Source organism: Lemur catta, chromosome 6 (genome assembly GCF_020740605.2).
Source record: "Lemur catta isolate mLemCat1 chromosome 6, mLemCat1.pri, whole genome shotgun sequence".
Taxonomy (NCBI): domain Eukaryota; kingdom Metazoa; phylum Chordata; class Mammalia; order Primates; family Lemuridae; genus Lemur; species Lemur catta.
This window is the reverse complement of record NC_059133.1, coordinates 100,044,555-100,064,630: the sequence shown is the minus strand read 5'-3', so window position 1 is coordinate 100,064,630 and position 20,076 is coordinate 100,044,555. Positions and strand designations below refer to the sequence as shown.

Genomic DNA, 20,076 nt, shown 5'->3' with positions numbered 1-20,076 from the left:
GATAATTTTATAAACCAGATCAAGAGATAGCAACTAGATTGCCCATTTGCTCCAGTAATTCTAATCCTGGGAATTTATCCCAAAGAAATAATTCCAAATGGGAGGGCAGCTGTCTGAACAAATATACATGATAGCAAAATATAAAATTTTACAAGTAATTGAAAATAAGCAAAAAGCCCCAGAGAGCTGTTAAGTAAATTATGATATATCCAGCTGATGGAAGTTCATGCAACCATTAAATGGTTATTGTGTAGAAAATGGAAAATAAAACTAACTGGAAAAAAGAAAACATGAAATGCATATTCCACATTAATAGATATACAGACTCCATAGGAAGAGAAAGAGACTGGAAGCCCCACAAACGCTCTCCCATGAGCAAGTGGTTAAACATACTGTGCACAATCATGTCGTGGAAAACTGCCCAGCCACAGAGACGAACAGACTAAGGACACAGCCTGTGACCTAGACAAGTTCGTGGGTCTTAAGGGCGTCATGCTGAGTGAAAAAGCCAGTCTCAAAAGCTTCCAGACCGTATGATTCCATTTATGTAACAGTCTCAAAATGACAAAATCACAGAGCCGGGGGCAGTCAGCAGCTGCCACAGGTTAGGCAGGGGGGAGGGTGGGGCTGGGCTGGTCTTTGTGGAGACGGGACAGTTCTGTGTCTTGACTGTGGTGGGGGTTACACAAACCTACACGTGTGACGACATGACACAGAAGTACACACATACACACCAATGAGTGCATGGGAAATTGGCAGCATCCGACTGAGGTCTGCGGAAAGTGCTAGTGACAATTTCCAGGTTTTGATACTCTACCACAGTTACGTTAGACTGGGTAAAACTGGGTGAAGGGTACGCAGGACCTCACTATGCTATTTTTGCAACTTCCTGTGAATCTATAATTACTTCAAAATAAAAACTTAAAGAAAATCCTATAGAGAAAGAGAAAGAAAGAATGAAATAAAATACACTAAATTTTAAATACTTACTGTGTCAAGATGGTAGAACTATTAATGACATGATTTTTCTCATTTAAAATTCTCTTAAAATATTTTATAATTGATTGTCTTTAAAATACAAAATCACTGTTACATATTTTATCTATATACACAGCTAAAATAGCTTTACATTCTACTTATTTAACCTAAAGCCTTGGCCCCATCCTCACCCCCGTTCTCGGACGGACCGGGCGGTTGCAGAGTCTTCTCCTGACCTCAGAACTGCTGCTAATCACCAAAGTCCTTCCACATAAGGTTTATAACCACGAATCCAGCTAGCCCAGAAGCAGGCCCAGAACTACTCACCCTCGAAGATGGGGCAGATCTTCCTCCAGGCCGTGACGCCCCCCTGGCTAGTGTACTGGCCCAGCGCTGTCTCCAAGAGGAAGACAGGAATGCCACAGGTGAAGAGGAAGATGAGGTAGGGGATGAAGAAGGCACCTGTGGGTAGAAAACAGGCCGTCCGTTGCCTGGCGCTGTTCTCTCCGCGACCCGCACGCACCTCCCCCACGGCCCCCCGCACACGGCCCCCCGCGCACGGCCCCCGCGCACACGGCCCCCCGCACACGCACCTCCCCCACGGCCCCCCGCACATGCACCTCCCCCACGGCCCCCCGCACACGGCCCCCCGCGCACGGCCCCCCGCACACGGCCCCCCGCACACGCACCTCCCCCACGGCCCCCCGCACACGGCCCCCGCGCACGGCCCCCCGCACACGCACCTCCCCCACGGCCCCCCGCACACGGCCCCCAGCACACGGGCCCCCGCGCACGGCCCCCCGCGCACGGCCCCCCGCGCACGGCCCCCCCGCACACGGGCCCCCCGCACACGCACCTCCCCCACGGCCCCCCGCACACGGCCCCCCGCGCACGGCCCCCCCGCACACGCACCTCCCCCACGGCCCCCCGCACACGGCCCCCAGCACACGGGCCCCCGCGCACGGCCCCCCGCGCACGGCCCCCCCGCGCACGGCCCCCCGCACACGGCCCCCCGCACACGCACCTCCCCCACGGCCCCCCGCACACGGCCCCCGCGCACGGCCCCCCGCACACGCACCTCCCCCACGGCCCCCCGCACACGGCCCCCAGCACACGGGCCCCCGCGCACGGCCCCCCGCGCACGGCCCCCGCACACGGCCCCCCCGCACACGGGCCCCCGCACACGCCCCCCGCACACGGCCCCCCCCCCCCGCACACGGCCCCCCCGCACACGGCCCCCGCACACGGCCCCCCCCCTCGCACACGCCCCCCGCACACGGCCCCCCCCCCCCGCACACGGCCCCCCGCACACGGCCCCCCCCGCACACGGCCCCCGCACACGCCCCCCGCACACGGCCCCCCCCCCGCACACGGCCCCCCGCACACGGCCCCCCCCCCGCACACGGCCCCCCGCACACGGCCCCCCCGCACACGCCCCCCGCACATGGGCCCCCGCACACGGCCCCCCCGCACACGGCCCCCCGCACACGGCCCCCCCCGCACACGGCCCCCCCCGCACACGCCCCCCTGCACACGGCCCCCCGCACACGGCCCCCCCCGCACACGGCCCCCTGCACACGGCCCCCCGCGCAGCACCCGCCAGGACCGGGGCTGGGATGTGCAGAACTGCAGGGGGCGTCTCTCTGGACGTCTGGAGCCACGGCAGGGTCCCGAGCCACCACGCTGCGTGGGACCCACACAGTCTGGTGCTTCGTCTCGCTGTGACATTTGACCTGTGCCTGCCGAGGCCTGCTCCCCACGGACGTCATGACCGCCTAACGACACAGGACTTGTGCGACGGCAAGGGGCTGGTGAAACACGGACATCCCGGAGCACCAGCACAGCCCACGGTCTGTGAGTCTTTTCAAAGAAATGATTGCCCTTCGTGTCAGATGGGGACTTTGGCAGGCTGAAATAAGGTTTCCCTTTAGTAACTGCTGTGGTTTGAACGTGTCCCCCAAAGCTGAAGTGTTGGAAATTTAACCTCAAATGCAACAGTGTAGGGAGGTGGGGCCTAGTAAGAGGTGATTAGGTCACGAGGGCTCTGCCCTCACAACGCACACTGCGACCGTGAGCGTGAGCGTGCCTGTGTCGTGCAAGCCAGTCCGGCGCTCTCTCTCGCACGTGTGCTGTCCTGCCCTTCCGCCTCTGGCCATGGGGTGACACAGCACGAAGCCCCTCACCAGCAGCAGACCCTGGCCCTAGACTCCCCAGCCTCAGAACCACAAGAAATAAATCTCTGCTCTTTATAAATTACGCAGTCTCAGGCATTCTGTTATAGCAACATAAAACAGACTAAGACAACAATCTTTCTGCTTCTCTTTTCATAATCATTGGCTAAGACGAGATTACTGAAGCCAGAAACGCTGGCATTTTTTTCTACCACAGACCTTCATCTACTGGCAAAGTGGACAGAGGAGCTCACAGGATCGAATACCAGGAAAGAGAGAGCCGTGTGGAGAGGGAATGTGGATGTCTGCAGAGGATCTCCAGCACTCTGTGAGGACATTTAAAAAGTCCTTATGACTGTATTGCATATGTTCCAAAAGTAAGATAAAGACATGAAAGATGTTGAAAAAGATCCAAATCAAACTGCTAGAAATAAAAACTACAATGTGTGAGATATAAAATGCACTGGATGGGATTAATGTCAGTAGGCATAGCAGAAGAAAAGATTAGTGAACTTTAACCATAGTAGAAACTATCCAAAATAAAATACAGACAGAAAAGAGAACATTTTAAAAAGAATGGATGTCAGTAAGCTCTGGGATAACTTTAAGTAGCCTAATGTACTTGTAATTAGAGTCCCTGAAGGAAATAAAAGGATCAGAAAATTTTTGAGGAAACAATGGCTGGAAATTTTGCAAATTTTATGAAAACTATAAACCTATAGATCCAAGAAGCTCTACAAACACCAAGACAAAAAACATGAAGAAAACTAAACCAAGGCACATTATACTTCACATTATTGAAACCAGTGATAAGGAGTTTTTAAGGGGAAATCTTAACAGTAACCAGAGGCAGGGGCAGGAGGAAGACACATATGTACAGAAGAAAAAGGACAAGGATAATATTAAATTTCTCACTGGAAACAGTGCAAGAGAGAAGATAGTGACAGGGGACCACATTTATTAAAGTGCTAAAGGAAAAGGCTGTCAACCTGGAATTCTAAACCCAATAAAAATGCTGCTCAAAAATGAAAGGGAAATAAATGCTTTTTAAGACATGCAAAATCTGAAAGGATACATCACCTTCAGACCTGCACTACAAGGATTGTTAAAGAAAGTCTTTCCGGTAGAGGAAAGTAATACCGGATAGAAATATGGATCTAGCCAAAAGAATAAGGGCCTTTAGAAATAGTAACTACATAGGTAAATATATGAGAATGTTTTTCTTAGTATTCAAATCTCTTTAAGATAATTGACTAGTTAAACAAAAATAATAACAATGTAATGTGGAGTTTATAACATATGAAAAAGTAAAATGTCTAAGAGCACAAAGGCCAAGAGGAGAGGAATGGAACAGCACTATTTTAAGGTTCTTATATATAAAGTGGTATAATATCACTTGAGGATAAACTGTGATGAGTTAAAGATGTACACTACAAAGTCTAAAACCACCACTAAAATAATTTAACAAAGAATTAGGCCTGGCCAGGCACAGTGGCTCATGCCTACAATCCTAGAACTTTGGGAAGCTGAGGTGGAAGGACTGCTTGAGGCCAGGAGTTTGAGACTAGCCTGAGCAACATAATGAGACCCTGAGTCTATTAAAAAAAATTATCTATGCATGGTGGTGCATGCCTGTAGTCCTAGCCCAGGAGGCTGAGGCAGGAGGATCGCTTGAGTTTGAGATCGCAGTGAACTATGATGATGCCACTGTACTCTAGCCTGGGCAACAGAACAAGACCCTGTCTCAAAAAAAAAAAAAAATGAGTTATGACTAGCAAACCAAAAAAGGAACAAATTTAACAGTGGGTTAATGAAAAAATATTTAATCAATCCAAAAGAGAGCAGAAGGAAAGGAAAGAGGGAATAAAAAACTGATAGGACAAATGAAAACAAATAGATGATGCATTTATACCTGACTATATGGATAACTGTATTAAATGTAAATGGTCTAAATATTGCAATTAAAAGGAAGAGATTGTTAGATTGGCTTAAAAAAAAAACTAGCAAGATTCAACAATATGCTGCCTAAAAGAAATTCACTTCAAATTTAAAAAAACACGAAGAGGTTAAAAGTAAAAGGATGAAAAACATATACCATTTTAATACTAATCAAAAGAAAGCCGGGATGTTTACCTTAATATCACACAAAGTAGATTTCAGAGCCAAGAAGTCTACCAAGGGCAGAGAGGTTCATTTCATAACGATCAATGGATCACTTCATGAAGAGGATGTAATATCCTAAATACATATTCACCTAATAACAGAGCTTCAAAATACATGAAGCAAAAACTGATAGAATTTCAAAGAGAAACAGATAAATTCCTAATTAAAATCAAAGAGTGTAAGATCCCTCTCTCAATAATTTATAGAATAAGTAGACAGAAAATCAGTAAGGATATAAAAGATTTGAAAACCTTACCAACTGACTTGACATAGTTGATATTTATTGAACATTCTATCCAACACAATAGCAAAATATACCCTATTTCCAAGTGCACATGGAATACTCAGCAAGGTAGGCCATATCCTAGACCACAGAACAAATCCGAGTAAATTTGACAGGATTCAACCCACACAAAGTATGTTCTGTGACTAAATTAGAAATCAATAAGAGGGAGACACTGGAAAATTCCCACATATTTGGAAATTAGGTAACACACTTCTAAAATGACGCATGGGCCAAAGGAGTAATCAAAACAGAAATTAGAAAGTATTTGAAATGCAATGACGTGAAACAGTGTATCAAAACCTGTGGAGTGCGGCTAAAGCAGTACTCAGGGGGAGATTCATACCGCTAAATGGCTACTATTATAAAAGAAGAAAAGTTTCGAATCAATTACCTCAGCTTCTACCTAAGAAATGAGAAAAATAAGAACAAATGAAACCCAAAGTAAGTCAAAGGAAATAATAAAAAGCAGAGTGAAAATCAAATGAAATAGAAAACAGGAAAACAATAGAGAAAATCAATGAAACCCAAAGCTGGCTCTGTGAGACAGTCAATAAAATCGACAAACTTCTAGAAGACACAAATTATTACCAGTATGACAAATGAGAGTGGTATCATCAGTACACATTCTACAGATAGTAAATGGATAATAAGAAAATACATGAATAACTTTATGCCAATAAATGTGACAATTTAGGTAAAATGGATAAATTCCTCAAAACAATTACTAACTACCAAAGCTCACTCAAAAGAAATAAATAATCTGAATAGCCCTAAAACTATTAAAGAACTTGAGTTTTTGCTTTAAAACCTTCCCACACACACAAAAAAAACCTCTAGGCCCAAATAACTTCACTGGTGAATTCTCCAAACATTTAAGGAAGGAATAATACCAGTTCTACACAAACTTGCCCAGAAAACTGAAAAAGGCGGCATACTTCCTGACTCAATAAAGCCAGCATTACCCCGATAACAAAAGCAGACAAATACTTTATAAGAAAAGAAAATTAGGCTGGGCGCGGTGGCTCACGCCTGTAATCCTAGCCCTCTGGGAGGCTGAGGCGGGTGGATCGCTCGAGCTCAGGAGTTCGAGACCAGCCTCAGCAAGAGCGAGACCCCGTCTCTGCTAAAAATAGAAAGAAATTATCTGGCCAACTAAAAATATATATAGAAAAAATTAGCTGGGCATGGTGGCGCATGCCTGTAGTCCCAGCTACTCGGGAGGCTGAGGCAGTAGGATCGCTTAAGCCCAGGAGTTTGAGGTTGCTGTGAACTAGGCTGATGCCATGGCACTCACTCTAGCCCGGGCAACACAGTGAGACTCTGTCTCAAAAAAAAAAAAAAAAAAGAAAAGAAAATTAAAGACCAATATCTTTCATGAACACGGATGCAAAAAAAATCTAAACAAAATTTTAGCAAATCAAATCCCATACTATATCAAAAGGATAATATATTATGTAATGGGATTTATCCCAGGAATACAAGATGTGTTTAACATTCAAAAATTCAATGTAATTCATCATGTTAACAAATTAAAAAAGAAAACCATATGATCATTACATAGATGCAAAAAAAGTATTTGACCAAATCCAACAGTAATTCCTAATAAAAACTCCCAGCAAATGATGAATAGAACTTCCTCAATCTGATAAAGATCATCTACAAAAGCCCGACAGCTAGCATACTTAATGGTGAAAGACTGCTACGCTTGAGAACAAAAGTGTCTATTCTCACCACTTCCATTCAGCATTGTACTGGAGATTCTAGCCAGGGCAGTAAGGCAAGACAAGGAATTAAAAGTTATTCCAATTGAAAAAGAAAAAATAAAACTGCTTTGTTTGTAGAAGACACGCTATTATATGTAGAAAATCCTTTGGAATGTACAAAAACCTGCTAGAACCAATAAGCAATCTTAGCAAGGTTGCAGGATACAAGATCAGCATACAAAAATCAATTGCATTTCTAGCTGAGTGCCGTGGCTTACATGTGTAATCCCAGCACTTTGAGAGGCCGAGGCGGGAGGATCACTTGAGCCCAGGAGTTTGAGACCAGCCTGGGCAACACAGCAAGACCCCATCTCTACAAAAAATTTAAAAATTAGCTGGGCATGGTGGCACAGGACTATAGTCCCAGCTACTTGGGAGGCTGAGGCAGGAGGATCACTTGAGCCCACGAGTTTGAGATTGCAGTGAGCTATGATGATACCACTGCAATCTGGCCTGGGCAACAGAGCAAGAAGTTGTCTCAAAAAACAAAAAATTAGCCAGGTGTGGTGGTGCATGGCTGTAGTCCCAGCTATTTGGGAGACTGAAGTGGGAGGATCCCTTGAACCCAGGAGGTGAAGGCTGCAGTGAGCTATGATTGTGCCACTGCACTCCAGCCTGGATAACAGAGCAAGACCCCGTCTCTAAAAGAAAAACAAAAAAACAAAAAATACCAATCGCACTTCTATGTATTAGGAACAATCATAAATCAAAATTTAAGAAATACCACTTACAATAGCATCAAAAATATGAAACATTTAGGAATAAATCTGACAAAGGAAAGATACGTACACTCACAACTACATTGCTACATTCCTGAGAGAAATTAAAAAATACCTAAATAAATGAAGAGACATACCATGTTCATGGGCCAGAAGACTATGTATTAAGATGTCAGTTCTTCCCAAATTGATCTATAGATTCACTACAATCCCAATCAAAATCCCAGCAGACTGTTTTTTGTAGAAATTGACATACTGATTCTAAAATGTATCTGAAAATTAGGACCTACAATACCCAAACATCTTTGAAAAAGAAGAACTAAGATTTAGGCTTAACTCTACCTATATTTACATTATTAAGAAGCCACGGTGGCCGGGCGCAGTGGCTCACGCCTGTAATCCTAGCACTCTGGGAGGCCGAGGTGGGTGGATCGCTCGAGGTCAGGAGTTTGAGACCAGCCTGAGCAAGAGCGAGACCCCGTCTCTACTAAAAATAGAAAGAAATGATCTGGCCAACTAAAAATCTATATAGAAAAAAAAAAAAATTAGCCGGGCATGGTGGCGCATGCCTGTAGTCCCAGCTACTCGGGAGGCTGAGGCAGTAGGATCGGTTAAGCCGAGGAGTCTGAGGTTGCTGTGAGCTAGGGTGACTCCACGGCACTCACTCTAGCCTGGGCAACAAAGTAAGACTCTGTCTCACAAAAAAAAAAAAAAAGAAGCCACGGTAATTAAGATAGTAAATACATGGATCAATGGAACACAGTAGAGTCTAGCAACAGGCCCATACACATATGGACAATTGATTTTTGACAAAGATATAAAGGCAATTCATTGGAAAGAGGATAGACTTTTCAACTATTGTCTGGAACAAGTGGACATCCATATACCAAAAAAATGAACTTCAATCCATACCTTCACTGTATCAGAAAATTAACCTACAATGAATCATAAGCCTAAATGTAAAACCTAAAACTATAAAACTTCTAGAATAAAATATGAGGCCTTGGGTTAGACCAAACACATGGCTCATAAAAGAACACACTGATAAACTGGACTTCATCACAATCTAAAATGCCTGCACTTCAAAAGACACTGTTAAGAAAAGGAAAAATACAAGACACAGAATGAAAAAGGTATTGCAAAATGCATATCTAGTAAAGGACTTGTGTCTGGAATATGTGAAGTCTCATTAACAAGGGATAAATTACTGACACGTGACAACTATGGATGAATCTGAAAATAATTACGCTGAGTGAAAGCAGCCAGACTGAGAGAAGTACACGGGGTGTGATTCCGCTTATATAAATTCTGGGAAATGCAAACTGACAGAGTTGACAGCAAGCCGACCAGGGGCTGCATGCCGAGCAGCAGGGGTCGGGCGGGGGAGGGGATTCAACAAGGACAGGAGGAGACTCGGGGGTGACAGATGTGTTCATTATCTTGACTGCAGCAGTGGGTTTGTGAGCGCACACACGTATAAAACCTTATCAAATTGTACACCCTGAATGTGGGCTGTTTATTGTGAGCTCATGGAGAGCAGAGTCCTCCAGTTCTTCGCCTTCGAAAAATCCAGCTTGGAGTCTACACAACCATAATTCAGGCACTAAGGGAGCACTCAATTACCCTGAGGACAAAGAAATAAAGTTCGTAAAGGATTCAGTCAAGTAAGTCCATAAATCAACTCAAGGGAAAAACTAAGAAAGAGAGAACCCAGTAGCTGATATGAAGTCACTGCTGGAAGGCCCAAACATTCCAGAAAGAAAGTTATCAGCCCAGCTAAAGCCCCCTCCCCCACAGGCACGCTGCCTGCTCATCCCAACAGACTGAGCCAACCTTAGACTGCAGCGGTCGGACCCGGCCAACGTTGGACTGCAGCGGTCGGCCAGAGCCAACGTTGGACTGCAGCGGTCAGACCCAGCCAACCCTGGACTGCAGCGGTCAGACAGAACCAACGTTGGACTGCAGCAGTCGGCCAGAGCCAATGTTGGACTGCAGCGGTCGGACCCGGCCAACATCGGACTGCAGCGGTCTGACCCGGCCAACATCGGACTGCAGCAGTCGGACCCGGCCAACGTTGGACTGCAGCGGTCGGACCCGGCCAACGTTGGACTGCAGCGGTCGGCCAGAGCCAACGTTGGACTGCAGCGGTCGGACCCGGCCAACATCGGACTGCAGCGGTCTGACCCGGCCAACATCGGACTGCAGCGGTCGGACCCGGCCAACGTTGGACTGCAGCGGTCGGACCCGGCCAACGTTGGACTGCAGCGGTCGGACCCGGCCAACGTTGGACTGCAGCGGTCGGCCAGAGCCAACGTTGGACTGCAGCGGTCGGACCCGGCCAACGTTGGACTGCAGCGGTCGGACCCAGGCAACGTTGGACTGCAGCGGTCGGCCAGAGCCAACGTTGGACTGCAGCGGTCGGACCCAGGCAACGTTGGACTGCAGCGGTCGGACAGAGCCAACGTTGGACTGCAGCGGTCGGACAGAGCCAACGTTGGACTGCAGCGGTCAGACCCAGCCAACGTTGGACTGCAGCGGTCGGACAGAGCCAACGTTGGACTGCAGCGGTCAGACCCAGCCAACGTTGGACTGCAGCGGTCGGCCAGAGCCAACGTTGGACTGCAGCGGTCGGCCAGAGCCAACGTTGGACTGCAGCGGTCGGCCAGAGCCAACGTTGGACTGCAGCGGTCGGACCCAGCCAACGTTGGACTGCAGTGGTCGGCCAGAGCCAACGTTGGACTGCAGCGGTCGGGCTCTGCTCTGCTCCCGCCTCCTCTGCCTCATGGAGCTCCTGGGCAGCCTGACACAGGGACCAAGTCCATACCCACCAGCAGGGGCTACTGGCCCTAGAGGCGTGGAAGCAGTCAGGGCATGGAGCCCGAGGGGACCCAGGTGCAGACCAGGCAGCCCCGGAGGGCACTCTGCCTCTCCCGCCCCAGCCCTGCACCAGTCACCACCAGCCGAAGACGAAGTTAGTCCTGGGGGTGGCAGGTGGAGTTCAAAGTCACCTGCACCCCCTGTCACCCATGCCAGCCTCCACAAAATTCTAGCACGTGCTGGCATTTTCCCCCTTGAGATGGGAACGACCACACCCCCATCCTAGGAAGGACTCATTCTGCCGGCCACCGTCCTCCAGAGGAGCACTCGCCGCAGTGCCGCCTGCAACGTGCCAGCCGACCGTGGAAGATACGAACTGAGCATGTGCCACGGAGCAGCAGAAGGGTGAGCGTCCCCGAGTAGCAGCACACAGCAACCAGCCCTGGCCTGACCAACAGTGGGCACTGAGTAATTAGCTGAAAATGGTAACAAACTCTCATGTACCACAAAAACAGCTATCATTTTATACGAAGAAAAGTGCTTCTCATTTCTGTTTATTCTTTGGCATCTACAAACACCGTCCAGGCTCACGGCTGCCTGCTACCATCCCACCTCCCCACGCTGCCATCCCTCCTCCCCACGCTGCCATCCCTTCCTCCCCACGCTGCCATCCCACCTCCCCACGCTGCCATCCCTCCTCCCCACGCTGCCATCCCTTCCTCCCCACGCTGCCATCCCACCTCCCCACGCTGCCATCCCACCTCCCCACGCTGCCATCCCTCCTCCCCACGCTGCCATCCCACCTCCCCACGCTGCCATCCCACCTCCCCACGCTGCCATCCCTCCTCCCCACGCTGCCATCCCTCCTCCCCACGCTGCCATCCCACCTCCCCACGCTGCCATACCTCCTCCCCACGCTGCCATCTGTCCTCCCCACGCTGCCATCCGTCCTCCCCACGCTGCCATCCCACCTCCCCACGCTGCCATACCTCCTCCCCACGCTGCCATCCCACCTCCCCACGCTGCCATCCCACCTCCCCACGCTGCCATACCTCCTCCCCACGCTGCCATCTGTCCTCCCCACGCTGCCATCCGTCCTCCCCACGCTGCCATCCCACCTCCCCACGCTGCCATACCTCCTCCCCACGCTGCCATCTGTCCTCCCCATGCTGCCATCCCACCTCCCCACGCTGCCATCCCACCTCCCCACGCTGCCATCCCACCTCCCCACGCTGCCATACCTCCTCCCCACGCTGCCATCCCACCTCCCCACGCTGCCATCCCTCCTCCCCACGCTGTCATCCCTCCCTCTCTGGTGCTGCGTCCCCACAGGCTGTCCCCTCCGGGACCTTCTGAGAGGTCCTGCTGTGGCACACCCTGCTGCGGCCTCACAGGTGACTCCAGCCCCAGGCATTCTGGGTGCTGAGCGACTGCGTCTGCCGCAGCTGGGCTCCCAGCCACACCCACACTTCTGGCCGCTGCACCCAGCTCTCCCTGCTGTTTCTCCCGCTGTCTGGTCTACCTCCTTACCGTGTGTTGTCTGTCTCCCCCTCTAGAATGCAAGCCCCACTGGGACAGGAAATTGGTCTGTTTTGTTCACACATGGGCCCCACCCACTTCACACAATCCCCGACACGTGCCAGGTGCCGCGTGGTCAGGCTCGGGCTCAGGCAGCTGCGTGCTGAGGCCGCCCACCGAGCTCGCAGGAGGCGGCAGGTGCCGGATGCAGGTTCTGGGCAGCAGGGGGGCGCTTGCCTGGGAGACGAGGGGGGGCACCCCCCCTGCATCTCCCTAAACAGCTTCCCTGTTGCTGCTGCTTTTAGAAGGGGCTTCTTGAGACCACCCTGCCAGCTTCCCTGGTTTGCAGCTGCAGTTTTCAGACAGCTCTGTTGGGACTGTGTTCTAGCATAGGCCTCTCTCAACCTTCCCTGCTCCGGAGCTCACTTCAAATTAGATCTACCAAACGTTAAATCTGGAAGAAACCAAAAATACATCACTTATATTTTTAGTTTGGAACTAAAGTTACGCTTTGGGGACTCTCATCCCTGAGCTTCCACTGGACAGATCTTGCTACTAATAAAGTTCCTGTATTAGCCTCCCCCAGCCCCCAACAGAAGTAGTGGTGTGAAGCTGTGGGTTCGGAGAAAGGCCCAGAGTGAGCTGACAGGACACAGGACCAGAGTGTGGCACAGCCTGGAGCACGGCAGCATCCTTCCCCGGCACTGGCTCCCGTCACCCCCAGGAGCCCAAGCCCCAATCCGAGAACCAAGGCTTTAAACAAAATCATGGAACCAGGAGGAAGGGAGTTAAACCGATCCCAACATCTCCGTTCTCCCACCCTCGTTCCCGCATCGGCCGCACCGTGTCGGCTCCGTAAGCAGCATCAGGGCCGAGCGCGGCGGCTCACGCCTGGAATCCCAGCACTCTGGGAGGGCGAGGCGGGAGGATCGTTCGAGGTCAGGAGTTCAAGACCAGCCTGAGCAAGAGCCAGACCCCGTCTCTACTAAAAATAGTAAAAAAATTAGCCGGGCATGGTGGCGCACACCTGCAGTCCCAGCTACTCGGGATGCTGAGGCAGCAGGATCGCTTGAGCCCAGGAGTCTGAGGTTGCTGTGAGCTAGGCTGACACCACGGCACTCACTCTAGCCCAGGCAGCAGAGTGAGACTCTGTCTCAAAAAAAAAAAAAAAGAAAGAAAGAAAGAAAGAAAGAGGCATCGGTCTCTGCTTTGGCAAAGAGGCGGACAACGAGGCGAAGCACTAGCCACCTCTGTAGCAGCTTGCTGTGCTTGGAGCCGGAGGGGGTGAAGGGAGGGGAGTTAACTGACAACAGAAAGGTCAAACTGCTGGCAACACCAAAAAGCAGAAAAACAGGCAGGTCTAGGTCCCTCTGCTGACCCTACGAATCTGTGATCGGCGGCCCTTACCCAGGCAAAGGAGCCTTTCATTAACTCAGCCAGCGCCCGGGTGACTCGTGCCCTTCAGAGCCAACCTGGGCATCCGCCTGGCTCAAAGTCCCTCAGAACAGCCCGCACGCCAGCCGCGAGGGCAGAGCAGTGCCAGGCCCTGCGCTTGGTCAAGGGAAGAAATCCTGGGCGGTGGTGTAAGGGTTAAATAAGAGACCGTGACCGGACCACGGGGCCCCTGAGACGTTCCCTGCGTCAGTCCCAGTCCTGTCCCAGCCTGCGGGAGGGCAGGGCCTCGCCAGGGGGAGAAGCCACAGCAACCACCGTTCTGCCCTCCCACACCAGCACCCACTCGCAGGGAGAGCCCGGGCGGTGGGTGCTCGGCCCTCCCTGGCCTGCCCCCAACACAGGGCAGAGCCGGCATGTGCCCAGGCTGCGCAAACCCACCCGGCAGCCCGGGGAGAGCCTGGACCCCATGTTGCCAGACAGATGGAACGGGGGGAGCCCTGCCCCCCGCACTCCTGTCACTGCTCCCTGAACGTCCCCTTCTCTAGCTAGCGGCTCTGCATTGGACCTTAGACCTCGAAATCCCTCTCTCCCCCTCCTCCCCCCCTCCTCCCCCCTCCTCCTCCTCCCCCTCCTCCTCCCCCTCCTCCTCCCCCTCCTCCTCTCTCCATCCCCACTAATTCCCAGGCCAAGCTTTACCCAATTCCAAAGAGGCTTGGGGAAAGCTGCTCACCTCCTAATCCATTTGCCACGTGAGGAGCTAAGCTGGTTTCCAGGTTCCAGACACAGAGTCCCAGCGCCCGGCCCAGTGCCCCAGACCCCTGCCTGTGCCCTGGGCCAGCCCCAGCTCTCCACCAAGCCTGCAGAGGAGGAGCGCTCAGGCCTGAATTCCAGAGCAAGCACGTGGCGCGACCAGGGCGAGGCAAGACGGGGAGGACCTGCCTCTGCCCTCGCAGCACGGACGGGGCGAAGTCCTGTGATTCCAGGCCACTGGCCACAAATTCCTAGGGAGAAAGGTCATTCCCATCCCTCCGGACCAACACACGTTAATCCCCAACCCCAGGGCCAATCCCTGATTGCCACAAACCTGGGCACAAGACTCCATGGGCCCAGAGCAGCTCCCTGTGCCTCCCGGGTCCCTCCACTCTGTGCGGGTGCTGTCTCTCCACACCACTGTGACACTCGAGCCTGATGCCTTTGGAGGCTGCTCGTCCCCTGCAGTCCTTGGCCATGACATTGCCTTTCCTCTCGGCATTTCCCTGCGGACGCCCTCCGCATTCCGGTCCTGGCCACGGCCTCACCACGCAGCCAGGCCCGGGGGCCCCAGCCCTGACACGCGTCACCTGCCAGCAACGTGCTCCTCACCCACTGGGCCGTGGAGCCTCCAGGGCTCGGGAAACCCCCCGGCTTCCGTGGGGACACGGAATTCCCTGCACGTGGGTTAGTGGCTGCAGAATTACTGCTGCTGCCCTGGGTGTATAGCAAAGTTACCCAGGGGGCTGGAATGGAGGGGCACGAGCTCGATAATGACACGGTAAAGAGCCGAGGCGAAGGCTCCCCCTCAGCACACACACACACACACACACACACACACACACACACACGTGTGCACGCGTGTGGTGGGAAACGTTTAAAGGAAGAGCCACTGGTGTCAAGGGGGGTTGGGTACTGGGCGGTTTGGGGGACGTCGGGGCGCCAGCAGAGAGGGGCAAGGACGCAAGGCCAAGGCCGAGGAATCCTAAGACCACGGAACAGGCTGGTGTTAACATCCTCACCAACATAGCTGCTACTTATGGCGCACTTCACACACGCTGCCTCTGGTCCTCACAGCAACCCTGGGGGGCATCATTCCATCCGCTCACATGAACGGCAGCCGCGGCTCCGACAGAATCCGCAGAGCCAGAACCCAGACTCCGAGGCGCCCGGCTCCACGCGGTCACGTCTTGGGGGCCCCGCGCTACCAAGGAGCCCCGGGAGAGTCGCGTGACCTGTCTGGGACTCAGTCTCCTGCAGAGTGTCCTTAGTGACTCCAAGTCCTTCTAACTGCAGCCTTCTGTGTGTCTACAGGACTCCCCGAGGGACAGGCAGGGCAGGAGGCGGAAGCGTCCTCCCTCCGGGGGACAGGTGGGCAGTGGCTCTCACCTCCCCCGTTTTTGTAGCAGAGATAGGGGAACCTCCAGACGTTGCCCAGGCCGATGATCTCCCCGGCCACGGAGAGCACAAACTCCATCTTGTTGTTCCACTGGCCCCGCTCCAAGGTGCCATCTTCCTCCGCCTTTTCCACGACTGGACACACTGGCTTTGTCTCTCCATTGCTGGCTGTGCCTGGGACTCCGCTGTCCATTCCCCCTGGAAAGCAAGCGGATGCCCCGTGGCTGGGCAGCCCGAAGGGGAAGCCGTCCTCCCGCCTTCAGCAGCGCACTACCGGGGGCCAGGGCCCCGCACCAGGGTGGACTCCTCGCCCGCCCCAGCAGCTCCCACCGGGACAGGCTGGGCCAGGCCACCGAGAGCGTGCCCTTCCCTGTCTCGGGGAGGAAGCGCTGACACCGAAACCTGCTCCCAGCACACAGGCGCTCCCTCCCAGGCCGGGCGCGTGGACGTGGGGGCGCTCGCGTGGCCCGGGCCGGGCAGGTCCTCCCGCCGCCCCCAGGCAGCCACGCGCCAGCCGGGGCCTGTCCCCACGCTGGGTGCCGGGGCCGCCGGGAGGAGGGGACCGGACAGATCCTCAAAGCACCGCTTCGCCCGCTAAGGACACAGTTGCGCCTGTGAGTAGACGCTTTGGCATTAAGCATGTTTACTGCATATCACAGCAAAAGTTAGAAAGTACACAAACGTCCAAAAATGGTAGACAGGTTAATAAATCTTGGCACATTCCTACGACAGACTACTGTAGAATCATTAAAAACTGTGTTGCAGAAAAAAGTACATTGAAACCAAAGGATGTTCACAATACAGGAAGCGAAAACCGCACATACGATATGATCATGCCTCACAGATATTCTATGAGCCGTCTACATGCATTGAAAGATTAGGATATCCACCGAAATAGTTCTCTTTCAAAGCCTGGATTATAGGAATATTTTCCTTACCTACATTTTCTACATTTTTATCAAAGAACATGTTTTATTTTTGTAATATAAAAATAAACGCCAGTTTTCTGGTTTGGGGCTGCCCTGAGCATTGTAAAAAGCCGGTTTTTAAAACGTCCTGTCAGAGGGATGAGAGGCCAGTCGGACCGGGACCGTGTAAGACGGGGGCGTCTGTCTGGGACCCCCTCCGCCTCTCTCCGAAATCAGCATCAGAGGAAAACGACGGGGGGTTCTTTTTCCTTTTGGTGGTGACACATGCAGGCGTGTCCCGGTGGAGCCCACGACACGCATGAGCAGAGCCTCGGTGCAGCCCCTCGGGGAGGGAGGGGACCGCGGCTCTGCCCGGCGGCTGCCGGAGACCAGGCTCCCCACGGGCCGCGCCCTGAGCACTCACAGCCTCCGGCGTGAGCACCCTTAATGCCGCCACGTTATAAATAAGGAGGCTGCAGCTCAGAGAGGTTCAACAAGGTGGCTCTGCCACGCAGCGGGGACACGGTGGCTCTGCCGTTGCCCTTTCGGTTACATCCGCCCCATCACACTGGCCACCCAGCTTCACCAGCTCCTGTAGTCTAAGCATCTAGAGACTCCCCTGATCTGACACGGCAGCCCCTTTTCTGGTGAAGTGGGCGGGCGGACTTTTTCCTAAGCCTCAAGCCACGTTCATGCCAACAGCACTTTCTCGGTGGGAGCCAGGCCCTTTGGCTCTGCCTCCCCACTTGGGCTACCTGAGGGATCCAGGAAGTTGGAAAGTCAGGGAACAGTAGGCATTTGATGAATTAGGGGACGGGCTCCAAAGATTGTTTGTGGGCTACAAAGGAGGAACGCAAGCCATCGGTCCCAAGTGGGTTCCTCAGTCCTTTAGAGAAGCTAAGACAGGTGCTAGCCCTGGGCCTCCCCTTGCGTCGGATGGGGGTCTCCACTGCTGGGAAGCCGCCCTCACCCTTCAGCCCCCAGACCCGGAGGAAACAGCAGCCTCTCCTGGGCCCCTGAGCCTCACTGCAGCTGGGGAGGCTGTGCTTTCCTCTGCCACTGCCGACTCCAGGGAAGTTCATGAGTGACTCGAGCCTTCGTGTGCTCATCTATGAAAGTGGGGATGATAGGACACACTTGGCCATAAGGATTGAATGAGGGCGCGTGCACGCACACACAGACTCACACACACTTAGTGGAATAACAGGCACTCAAATTTTTACTTCCAATCTTGTCAAAGAATTGGTCATCTCATTTCATGGAGAAGAAAGTCTTCATTTTCCTAGAATCAAGCCCAAATGTCTTTCTTCTCAATCTAGGGTTCTCTTTCTCCAAATTACATTTATCCCGTAAGTCAACACCTGCCCAAGTTTCAGAAAGTGAAGAAAATAGCATACAGTCTTTGCATATGCACACATAAATGTCAGAAACGTATTTCCTAGGGGAGGATCAAAAGTCCCTGGTCGTAAGTCCTGTGGATCCCGCCAACCTGCATTCTGAGACTCAGAACCAGAGAAAAAGAGAAGAAAGCGTCCGAACCTTACTGAAGTTGCGGCCAGAGGTCCAGTCAGGGGAGAAGCGTTATCCAAGGGGGAAGGGGAAGGTGCTGGCTATTTAAAGTGTGGCACTTGTAATTCTAAACCTGGCCCAGCCCACATTCCACCCTCCTGCGGCCCCTGCTCTGTCCTCCCCTCCCCTGGCCACCAGGCGACCCACACAGGAGTGATTTTACGCCCTGCGGGTCTGGCCAGTTGCTGGCGAGCTTGTCAACAGCGAGCTGTCTTCCCTGTAGCTCAGTGGTCTTCCTCCTTGGTGACCTGGGGGTCTCTCTACAGGGATCCTGCCTTCCACACCTTTCTTCAACGCAAGTGCTCCTACAAATCCGTCAAGAATAGTTGTTTCTTTGGTCAGGTGCTGGCTAGATTCATCTAAAAGTACATTTATCTTACCCTTTTGCAGCTTACAATCTGGAATGGACAATGATTTAGAACAAAGATACATAGATTACAGAATTCCAAGAAGTCAGACAAACTTCCTAAACATACATACATATAGAAAAAGTCTGAAAAAAATCTAAATGGTTAATAGTAGGTACATTTGGAGAGTAGGATTGGGATCAGGAGATGGCAGTAACGGTGATTTTTCACTTCTGCCCTTTAAGCTTCAATACTGTTTGAATTTTTAAATGATAAGCTAGAATTTTAAAAAATAATTTTTTAAATCAAGAGAGGAAAGGAAGTTTCAAGGTTTAAAACAAAGCAAAGCCCCAAAGCCGCTGTAAGAGAAGGAGCTGGCGGTGAGTGGGAGGCAGAAGTCATCCGGGGAGTTCCGGCAGCTGTGGAGTGTGGGGGTCATTCACTGGCTTGAGGGCAGAGCCCAGGGCAGTCTCAGCGCAGCCACCCGCTGACCTGCAGGGCAGTGGAGACCTGCCCATGCCCTCGGGGCTGAGTCCTGCTTCCACCGCTTTCCAGCTTGGGGTCTGGAGCAAGGCAGTCACTACAGCAAGCCCTGAAATGGTAGCTGTCGTTTATGCTTACGGAATTACTTGCAGCCAGCAGGGAAGTCTTCCTGGGGGGCACGGGGTTGAGCTGGGCGGAGAGAGGCTGGGCTGGGCAGATGGAGAGAATGGGCTGCTCGGGGGCGGGGAGGACAGCTGGGTGAGGTCATAGCAGTGTGGAAATGTGCCTGACAGGACGGAGACGAGTGCAAGGGAAGGTAAAGCAGAGATTCTAGGGTGGTTTTTATTTCTTTGATCCTTGCCGGCCTCTAGGGCATGGGGCAGGGAAGTTGATCCCTTGGGAGCTCCCTACTCAGCTTCCTGGAGACTATTGTTCTTACAGTTGGGCTTCCCCTTTTCCTCTCCGCTTTGCACCGTCTGTCTGTTAGATTTCACTGTGGAAAGAACAGACTACAGGGTCCCCTGAGAGAGGCTGCAAACTCATGCAAAAAAGCCCATCTCAAAGCAATGCTATCAGCTTCCGTTTTTACTTACGATTGAGTGGTGCTGACTAATGGCCTACTGACTGAGCCACTGAGCACCATAAACTTTGGCATTTGTGATCTAAAATTACCAGGTACCTGGAGTTGACCTGGGGCTCAAATTCAGCCCTCCGAGAAGCAGAGACACCGTGCAGCCTTTGGTGCCCTGGCACAGCCCCTCCATGTCCTCACACAGGCAAGCGGCGAGAGTTCTCGGATTTCAGGAAAGAC

At 52.3% G+C, this 20,076-nt stretch overlaps 1 protein-coding gene across 4 annotated transcripts in view; it reads right to left on the bottom strand.

Annotated features, from left to right (window-relative positions):
• SLC6A13 (solute carrier family 6 member 13) overlaps positions 1 to 18,489 on the bottom strand; it is a 37,189-nt gene extending 18,700 nt beyond the window's left edge. For 3 of the 4 annotated variants that reach the window (XR_006735902.1, XM_045554693.1, XM_045554691.1), the window contains exons 1-3: positions 18,406 to 18,489; positions 15,950 to 16,156; positions 1,306 to 1,440 (exon numbers count right to left, since the gene is read on the bottom strand). Coding sequence is in view for 3 of the 4 variants with exons in the window: in XM_045554693.1 (XP_045410649.1) it covers positions 1,306 to 1,440; positions 15,950 to 16,151 (337 nt within the window). In the remaining variant the exon portion in view is untranslated. Of the gene's footprint in view, positions 1 to 1,305; positions 1,441 to 15,949; positions 16,157 to 18,405 lie in introns of those variants that run through there. The other variant, XM_045554694.1, reaches the window with a different exon arrangement.
• Positions 18,490 to 20,076: the final 1,587 nt, after the last annotated feature.